This window comes from Trichoplusia ni, chromosome 5, assembly GCF_003590095.1.
Source record: "Trichoplusia ni isolate ovarian cell line Hi5 chromosome 5, tn1, whole genome shotgun sequence".
NCBI classification, from domain to species: domain Eukaryota; kingdom Metazoa; phylum Arthropoda; class Insecta; order Lepidoptera; family Noctuidae; genus Trichoplusia; species Trichoplusia ni.
The window spans coordinates 10891650-10901625 of NC_039482.1; the positions used below are offsets into that span (position 1 = coordinate 10891650).

General features: G+C 40.8%; 2 protein-coding genes across 8 annotated transcripts in view; one reads left to right on the forward strand and one right to left on the reverse strand.

Moving 5' to 3' along the window:
• Positions 1-6891, forward strand: part of LOC113494474 (probable Ras GTPase-activating protein) — a 69084-nt gene extending 62193 nt beyond the window's left edge. For all 7 annotated transcript variants that reach the window (XM_026872837.1, XM_026872835.1, XM_026872836.1 and 4 more), the window contains 9 exons: positions 66-296; positions 756-955; positions 1357-1565; positions 1936-2048; positions 2390-2556; positions 2851-3087; positions 3199-5307; positions 5414-5529; positions 5636-6891. In XM_026872837.1, coding sequence (XP_026728638.1) covers positions 66-296; positions 756-955; positions 1357-1565; positions 1936-2048; positions 2390-2556; positions 2851-3087; positions 3199-5307; positions 5414-5529; positions 5636-5828 — 3575 coding nt within the window. In that variant the 3' untranslated portion in view covers positions 5829-6891. The remainder of the gene's footprint in view (positions 1-65; positions 297-755; positions 956-1356; positions 1566-1935; positions 2049-2389; positions 2557-2850; positions 3088-3198; positions 5308-5413; positions 5530-5635) is intronic.
• A 516-nt stretch (positions 6892-7407) lies between these two features.
• LOC113494475 lies at positions 7408-9714 on the reverse strand. Its single transcript, XM_026872839.1, has one exon. The coding sequence runs from the start codon at positions 9528-9530 to the stop codon at positions 7485-7487; it is 2046 nt and encodes a 681-aa protein (XP_026728640.1). The 5' UTR covers positions 9531-9714; the 3' UTR covers positions 7408-7484.
• Positions 9715-9976: the final 262 nt, after the last annotated feature.

Sequence of the window (9976 nt, forward strand, 5' to 3'; positions counted from 1 at the left end):
CAAGATCCTCATTCTTGTATTCTCCTCTTTAAGCGATTTAATTTAAAATCCCCGTTTTACCCCAGGTACAGTACGTATCCCGGTGGACGACGTATCCTCCCGGTACCTCAACGAGCGCTGGTACCCCCTCACCGAGACAGACAAGCCGCAGTCCCCGGCCGCGCCCGCGCCCTCGCTGCGCATCAAGTGCCGCTTCCAGAGCGTCGATGTACTTCCCATAGACTGCTACGCTAGGTTCCTGGATTACCTGAAGAGGAATTATAGAAGGCTCTGTGAATATCTTGAACCTGTTATTGGTGAGTTAATAAAATTACTAAAATTAGTATTCGCTTATTTTGAAATGCTATTGTTATTATGATTAGTCTTGGCTACCGAAATTGGTCTATCTGTGGAAGAGTTAAGATTGATTTACATTGATGTCAAACTTATATTAAGTACCCTGCTTTTTACGTAGAGTCAAATCTTGTTTAGTTTATCAGTGTTGTTAGTTTTAAAATAATGAATAATATTAAGATTCGGAAAAAGTAACTGTTTTAAGTCCTTTTCCCTTTCTAAGACCTTTTCATTTTATTCATCTCATCTTCATCTTTGAAACCTTATTTTCGTTTCTTCACCAGTCTGGGAAGGAAGTCAAAATAAAAAAAAACCTTGACACACACGTCATATGACTGTCGATGTTCAACATCTTACTACCCTAATATCTCTATCTGCCTCGCTCAAAAACGCCTAAAACACCGCCTTCCTCCGTATATCAGGTGTGAAGGCTAAGGAGGACATAGGCTGCGCGCTGGTCCTGTGCATGGCGGGCGCGGGGCTGGCGCCGCGCTACCTGGCCGACGTGGTCGCGCTGGACGTGCGCCGCACCGGCGACCACTCGCTCACCTTCCGCGGGAACTCGCTCGCCACCAAGAGCATGGAGGCCTACCTCAAGCTGGTCGGCGATCAGTACCTGCAGGTATGACTCGACTGTCATTTTATGAAGGTTTAAGTCTGGATTTGTGAAAGTTAAGGAATGATGTTTTCCATAATAGTGAGTGCTATGTAATGTCGAAAAATGTATTGTCGTTTTGTGGTAGGTATGTGACTATAGTATAGTGCTTATGAGGTAGTCTAAATTGTTTATGATTTAAATAGCTATTAATTAAATGCCTTGAAATTCCTTAGTTTAGATACTTAGTATAAATTATTTTTTCTAACATTGAGTAGCCTCAACTTCTTCTGGCAGCGAAACTTGTAATTCTAATTAAATCTATATCTATAAACAATTCTGGCAATGGCAATACCAAACCATAAACTATCCGCATGCTGCTATGCGCACTCATTCGGTACAATCAGTAACACGTCCCCTGGGCGCAGGACACGCTGTGCGAGGCGGTGCTGGCGGCGGCGGGCGCGGGCGCGGCGGAGTGCGAGGTGGACCCGCTGCGCGCGGGCGGCGCGGCGGCGCTGCGGCGCCAGCAGGCCGCGCTGCGCGACGCCGTCACGCTCGCCTGGACCTCCATCGCCGCCTCCGCGCCGCGCTTCCCGCCACCGCTCAGGGACTGCTTCGCCACCTTCCGAGAGAGGTACGTACTACTGACTCTTTCAAAACAGGTCAAATAAATATTTTTTGTTGAAAAAATGGCTACCGTGGGAGAGGACGGATAGTGTCAGACTCTTACTGACTAAACCTAACCGCCGGGTAACGTCAACCGCTTTTGATACCGGGACGTGGAGTTGCTTTGCATTACTACACAGCGCCGGCCGCGGAGGTCAAATAAAACCAGCTCTGTAACAAGTGTCTACACTAGACCACAATAAAGTGAAGCCGTATTGCATGAAAAACTCTCTTATAAAATTATTGATCAAATACGAACCTGAACGGAGATCTGGAGACCTATATCAATATCAAATTGGTATCTCATAAGTAATGTTTTATAATTTGATTATTTTCAGACTGACGGCTATGGGTCGGGAAGACATATCGGACAACTTGATCAGCGCCTCCATCTTCCTTCGCTTCCTCTGTCCAGCTATCCTGTCACCCAGTCTCTTTGGAATTACTCATGGTATGCATCATATATTATATTTTTTTTCAACTATTATTGAAAAAACTTGCATAATTTTATCTCAAACTAGCTGGTAGAAGATATGTTATTATTTATACCTGCCCTGTTTTTTTTTTCACATTTTTCATTGTATCTTCGCTCCTATTAGTCGCAGCGTGATGGTTTATAGCCAAAAGCCTTCCTCGGTGAATGGTCTATTCAGCACAAAAATAATTTTTCAATTTAGACCAGTAGTTCCTGAGTTCCGCTTTCAAACAAACAAACTCTTCAGCTTTATATATTAGTATACATGATACAACGCAAAGCAGAGCTCTATTAATACTGTATTTTGTCTATTTCAGAATACCCGAACGAGCGAGCAGCTCGTAACCTGACGCTGGTAGCCAAGACTCTGCAGACCCTGGCTAACTTCACGCGCTTCCAGGGCAAGGAGGCTTTTATGGAGTTCCTTAACGACTTCCTAGAGAAAGAAGCACCAAACATGAAGAAGTTCCTCAGAGATATTTCGGTAAGGGGAATTATGCCTTAGTGTTATATGATTCAAAGTCCATTTTTGTGTGATCTTCGTATGTATATAAAATAAGTGATTTGAGACAAGTCGCTATAAGGCCTGATTAAGTGTAAATGTCAATTCGCTCGTTTAACACAAATAAATGATTAACTTAATGTTTAAAAAGTTTTTGAGGTCTTAAGAATGAAGAGGAATTTTAAAAAGAAATCGTGTCTCATTTTAACGTGTAACTGTGGCAATTTCACAAACCTTCATCATTTCCTTACTGACATACTTCTATCATTCCATCAGACGCGCCCGGTAGAACAACAACAGCAGGCACAACAGCAAGCACAAGCCCAACATCAGCAGGACGGCAGCAAGAGGAACTCGGCCTCTTCACAAGGGTCCAACAACTCCGAGCGCATGCGGGAGGGAGTGGACCCCGACCCCGAGTGGGCCCCACACGTGGACCTCGGGAAACAACTCGCGACGCTACATGCCTTGCTGGTGGACAGCCTGCCCAAGCTGCCCGATAATAAGATACAGGTATAATCTGTTACTGATATCCGTGAAAATTATTTGGCCTACCGTCTTCTGAAAAGTTTTGACTACATTCGTACATTAATTTACTAACTTGTTTCTTTTTATTACTTTCAGGAGTTAGATCCGTTATCTGATATACTGGATGAACTGAGCAAGAGGCTTGTCAGCAACGACAACAGTTCGCCAGTACCGCCTTCCTCTGAAAACATCTTCAGGTTCAATGACCCCACGTGCAATACCCCAACGAAGCAACCAGCTGAGCCCGCTACCAACGGTCAGATGAACAACAACTTTGCCCACAGTTCACCTATCATGAACAAAAACGGCGTCCAATTCAACATCAGCCCATCAAAATCAAACGCCGCTGAGTCTAAGTACAAGCCGGGGTATGCAGCCGTCACAAAGTCCCCCAGTTGCAACCTCCGGTCCGCTACCCTACCGAGAAATGGTTACGGGTCGAGCCCCGTCAGCCAAGCTGTCAACCCAGACAGGTACAGCTCGCAGTACAACAACCAAGAACATTGTGTGAATCTCAAAGTCGTACAGATTGGATTCGGCTCTGACCAGTACCCCAAAGGCATTAGCAATGGCATCAGTGAAAGTTTAGAACGCAGGTTTCAGGAAAGGTACAAGCCTAATAACTATAATGCTCAACAAACTCACTTCCACAACTCCAACTATAACAGTACAGAGAGATCGCCGAGCAACGACAGCATTAACCACAATTACTGCTCTACTGACATGCAAAACATAATGAAGGAGACCGCCACACTGGAGGAACTCTCGGATTTATTGAAATATGCTGATGACTCCGAAATAGTAGAGGACAAACTTATCATGAACAAAAAGAGCTTGTCACAATCTATTTCCAACAACAACAATATTGTAAATGGAAATAAAACTAATTACATCAACAACGGCTCAAATGTTTCCATCAGTGGATTATCGAATGTCGCAAGTTCAGGATACCAAAGCATTGCTACGCACAGCCAAAGTTCCAGCCCCATCGAAAACTCAACGCACCATCATCAAGCATACGAGAACGGAGGCCAGCCCATGAGCCGATACTCGCAGATAAATTATCAGAAGCAGAGAGACAAGCAGTATTACGACAGCAAGAATGAAAAGTTTTATCCAAAGAGCCCAGTGCAACAGAAAATAGAGTATGACATTCAAAAGTACGGAATTCAAAACTTCACAACTGCGGATAATACTCCGTCTAACGCGAATGCAAATCCAAAGGTAGCCCCGCTAGTGTTCACAAATCCAGTTTACAACATGGACGATAACCGTCAGTCGCAGGAAAAGAAAAATAATGAAAACAGAAATTCAAAGCGTTGTCCTTGTGGCTCATCCAGTTCATCGATAGATGAGGAGGGTTTGAGCACAGACAACGTAGAGACCAACTCTGAAGAAGGTTCTACTAACTTCAACGACGATAGTAGAAACTATGACCAACAGAACCGCAACAATACCCACCGAAACCTCACCAGAGATAACTGTAATTATGATGATATGTATCAGAGGAGCAACCACAGTCACTCCCCAAGGATACGGGACGACGAATCGTCCAGCAATTCGCCGAGTCTACGCAAGAGTAGCAAAACGCGAATGCCCAGAACAAACCCCATGCTCTCTTACTCCACCAACCAAAACCAAATCAACTTCAAACACTTCGGACAAAGAGGAGAAACACTTTATGAAAGTAAACCTCATCACATTTCAACTGATTCTGGCTACCCCATGAGCAGGTCTGACTCAAACGTAGAGGAAGTCAACAAAGAAATGTACAGGCTACAGATTTCCCGTAGCCAGAAAGCGCTCTACAACATGGAGAACTCCAAGAACTCTCCCGAGAAGTACTCTATGACTGAAAGTGCGATTCCGGAGACAAATTATCCGTTGGATAGGACGTACTCTGGTGCGAAGATGTCAAGTAGCAGACTGAACGAAGATTTGGAGAGGCATCAGCAATATTATGGAGTTCGGGAGAGGAGAGAATCGCCTTCGCGGAATATGTTTAACCGGGAGTCGCAGTCGAGTGAGGCGAGTGAGAGGGTCACAGTGCGGGAGCGAGATGGCGCGACTCGGGACAAGCTGCCGCGGAGGCTGAGTCTGGAGTCCGCCAGGGAACTCACTGACAGCTCGGACGAGAGGGAGGACACCGTCTACAGTACAACAGGCCGCAAGCGAGTGTCCAAACATCAGAGAATCATTGAACAGGTAAGATATACACGACAACACCTCCAATTTAATTTAAGTCTTATTGCTCTGCTGCATTATTTCATATTCTGTGTTAAAACTATAACATGTTTCTTTTCGGTTACAGTACGAACGAGAAATCGAAAGGTTAAAATGTTCCGTGGAACTCTTACGAGGGAGGTTGGGTCCAGCCGAACCAGGTCAAGACCACACTGACGCTAAAATGAAGGCCATTATTTCCAGGTAAGCGTTATTCCCATATATCTATCATATAGAATACCACATAATTTTCCGTCTTTCTTTTAGTCATTTTTATGTGTTTGTGTTAAAACTAGTTTTTTGCCTTCAGGTTGATTTGCGTGGAAGAAGAACTGAGACGTGAACAACGCAAGATGGCCGCGGCTTTATCCCACAAGCAGCGTGTCATTGAGGCTCAGGAACACCGCATCGCGGCTCTCGACGAAGCCAACACACGACTGCTATCCGCCCTCGTCAACCTCCAACAACGAGCCACGCACTCACACCAAGAACTCCAGATATAAACCTTCGATATTCTAACATTTCTAGGTACCAGTCTCAATAGAAATTCTGTAATTTCTTCATATTACTCTGCTATATGACCTCGGATCTCTATTTTTCATTGGATGACTAATGGCATATAATAAGCATTTGAATTTACGTATGAAGATATACTTTTGATAGTGTTCGTATGGTTCAATGTTCACCGATTGTTTCGTTCAGTTTAATTGTATAATTGTGGATCTAACTATCTTTAATACATTGCTATTATATTATACAACGCACAAGTCGTACAACTGTTATTTGCGTGTTTCAAGTTATTTCGATACTTTTGCTATTTTGAATTTTATAAAGTTTCATGCACAAATAACAAATTTCGCACGCACTCTATTTATACAATTGATTTAATTTAACTCTTCAATGATGTATGTCTTCATTACTTACAATATATCGGACTCATTACTAAGATAAATATTTGTTATTTACGTATTATTAATATTGTTTGAGAACTTAGTGTATCGCAATAATTGTTTTGCCATTTATCATTTTTGTTACATTGTTTCGTTAGTTTTATTGAAATATGCTTTAAATGACATTAATAATTCTCTTTTAATATCAGTATTTTCATGAATTCGATTGTACGTTCGCTCCACGTGTAGACATGTTTTTTCTGTAACAATGATACCAAAGAAGATTGAATATCCCTTAGACTTAGCTGCAGTGGTCTCATCGAACCCGCTGCGACGTAGGTCTTAGTGTTGTATTTTAAAATTAAAATTAATAGATTTTATAATAATAATATAAGACTTGTATCATAATATTCTTAAGATATGCGATAAGTGAAATGTGGTATTAAATCAAAATTTATTTTTAATACCTTTGGAGTATTATACTGTGGGATATATTAGATGTAAACGCCCTAACACTTCAAATTGTATCTGATATAAAAATTAAATTGTAGACCACAACTTACTTATACCACTGTGCAACATAGTAACAGCGAAATGTAATATAAGCCATAGCGTCAAGCTCGTATACCTACAAGTGTAGGTATATAAATTATCACATTAAATTATGAATTACGTACTCAACACTTTTATTTCATAATACCTGCATATTCCTCGACTTTGCGACTTTATACTCTGCCTACTTATTTATTTTGACAAACAAAATATTTTTTTAAACGATATTATTATGATTTAAAGTAGATATGTTTTATTAGAATGAAATTTAAATACTATTTTCACATTTGAAAAAAACAATTTACGATAATCGCATTTTACGTTCTATTTGTTGCGTAGTACCGACATCTGCCAAAAAGTTCAACTGCACGGAAAGTAAGAAGTAATAGTCTTAATTTTAAAATTTCTACATTGAATCAAAATATTAAAATTTGCGTTGTAACTCAGTTAAATATCAAAAATACCTGATGAATACTCGAGCATCACTAAGATTGTAAATAATAAAAACGAACTGTAGGTATTTTACGAGTATTAAAAATGAGATTATTACTGCTTTGTACTTCACTTTGTGGTCAATTTGAAAATTGAAAACCTGTTAACGGTCAATCTAAAGCGGACAGAGTAGAAATGAATACGAAGGTTAAATGTATATATGAGTTTATGTATAGTTCACAATACTTCACAAACAACAAAACAAACAAAAACAAAGGACAAAAGTTATTGTTCCGACTCTATACCATCTGGGAGACATATATAACGTTTTTTTGCTAAAATTAATTTTCTTTCTTCTGATTCTCGTGAATTGTATGGATGTATTAATTGTACGTCTTCAACGCGACCAAACAAATATGAAAAATATATCTCGCGGAACTTCTTATCAGGCAACTCTGCCTGGTACATGGATCGCCAAAACAAGTTGGTGACGTAGGCGTGTGATCGGTACATCATCAGTCTGTACCTATGAGTGTAATGTCTGAATTGATCATTTAAATATTGTTTTTGTGCCCAATCTTTGAGACCATGGTACATGGGTTCCTTAGGTGGTTGCACGTGACCGAAATCTTTGGCAGCAAGCGAAGTGAACATAGTCCAATATACGGTACTCTTTCGTAAGAATTCTTGTTTATCTACCTTGGTAAGCGAGCCATAAAGCCTTTTCCTCATCCATTCTTTGAGTTCTGGAACTAAGTGCAGGTCAGGCAAACGCGCAGCTATATTTACACGTCGCATTAAACGTATTGCACATTTTAAGTAATCCTCGGGCTTAGGATTTTGTCCTAAGCAGGTCTTGGAAGCCTTCTTCTTTTTTTTCTTTTTCTCTTGTTTGACTTTGTTTACGCCGTCCTCGACGTGTAACACGCTGTCCGTGTCCCATAGCTTTTTGAATTCTTTTTCTACATGTAGTCGCTTGTTGTCAGTGTCATATATTGTTTCGTAATTAAAACCTATAGGTGAGTAGCGTGTAGGCTTCACAAAATACGGAAGTTCATCAGGCGGAAAAGTTCCCTCATTTCCATAATCATAAAAATGTCCACAATAACATTTGTGGTCTTTAACATACTGGAAGACAGTGTCGTGCCATTTCTTATCACAATCACAAGGAGCAGGTTTTTCTTCCGGCGGCCATCCACGAAACCCACAATTTATTGTGATACATTCTCCTTCAATGCATTTATGTCCACCGTGTATAAGTTCTCCCCGCGCAGGTAGTATACTGATGCTGCCTATAACATAAAGCGTTTTTCCATGGACTGTATAAACTCCATTTATTGTATACTGAGCGTTCCAGAGACCAGTTCGTGGCGCCACTGGTTTTTTTCGTCGTACGACTTTCTTGCGTCTTGCTAAATGTAAGCCATATTCTTTTTTTGGTGGACGTTCCATCTCATCCGCCTTTGAACCTCTTGGTTTCCGTGCATTTGGCTTCATATTCTTTCTCGAAAGATTAGTGGCTGATGAATGGGCTACAATTTCCATAACTCCAGCTACTTGGTCGCAATATGATTGTGATAATTTCTTTTTCGGAGGGGGTGGTGGGGGAGGCGGCGGTGGTGGCTCCTGTATAAGTGGTTCCTCTTCGTAGGGTTCGTTCAAGTCGTCTAAGTTTGGTAAAGGCGGCGGTGGAGGTCGCCGGTATGTATGTGGTTCATACAAAGCCGCGACCAGCTTCTGGAGATACGGCGAAGCTAGAGGTGGCTCAGGCTTTGGTTTCGGTTTGGGTTCCGGCTCTGGCGGAGGGGCATCGGGAGTAAACCTCTTCTGAAGTAAACTTATCAAGTTCTCGAGCCCTAAATAAAAAATCGCTGATAACATGAGTCTAGCATTTAGACAATATGATGCTCGTTTTCCCTCAATAGGGTATCCATAAGTAGATAGGTATAGTTGAGCAATCATTTCTTTAGGGTCATCGCGACCTGCGAAAATGCAATTTAAAAGTACAGGATGACTTGGACGGGGCCACAAACCAAGAATTTTCATGATCGCGGCCGTCCTATGGGGGCGCCCTTCCAATATATCTTGATATATTGCAAATTCTAAAGTATCCAAGGCAGACCTTTGTGGCTCACTCAGCGCTTGGTACCACCGGGGTCCCACTTCATCAACCATATTTTTCAGTATTTGTATATCTCTGCGCTTGCGATATTCTTTAAGTTCTTCCATAAATATTTGCTTTTCTCGTGTTTTTCGCGCGTACACCACCTGTAGGTGCCGCGTGATACGTTCTCTGTGACCTGTCTCGTGGCCATTTTTTAAACCTCCCATGTTTATTTTAACACAATTAAAGAATATTTAGTCTTAATATAATGAATGACATTTATATTATACACGTATATTTTGTGTAACTGCAATTTGGAAAAAAAAATACGATTGATCTCTTGATAATCTGTTTGACAATTAATAAAACGTCAACATTTTTCTTTAATTCTTATGTTCCTGATAACTAACCAGTAACCTGCCAATGCTACATAATAAATCATATCAAATAGTATATAGTTAAAATTAATACAAATTATACATTATGAATTATATTTGTTTTCGAAAACATTTATAGTACATAAATTGATTGAGATAAAAATGTTGTACAAGTCTCAATACTTGCCATACTACACCGCCATCTATCGTCGAATAGTTGACTTATTGAAAATGACGCGCAGGCTTATACAGTAAAAAAGAACTCTATTACCTAAAAATACAAATTATATGTAATT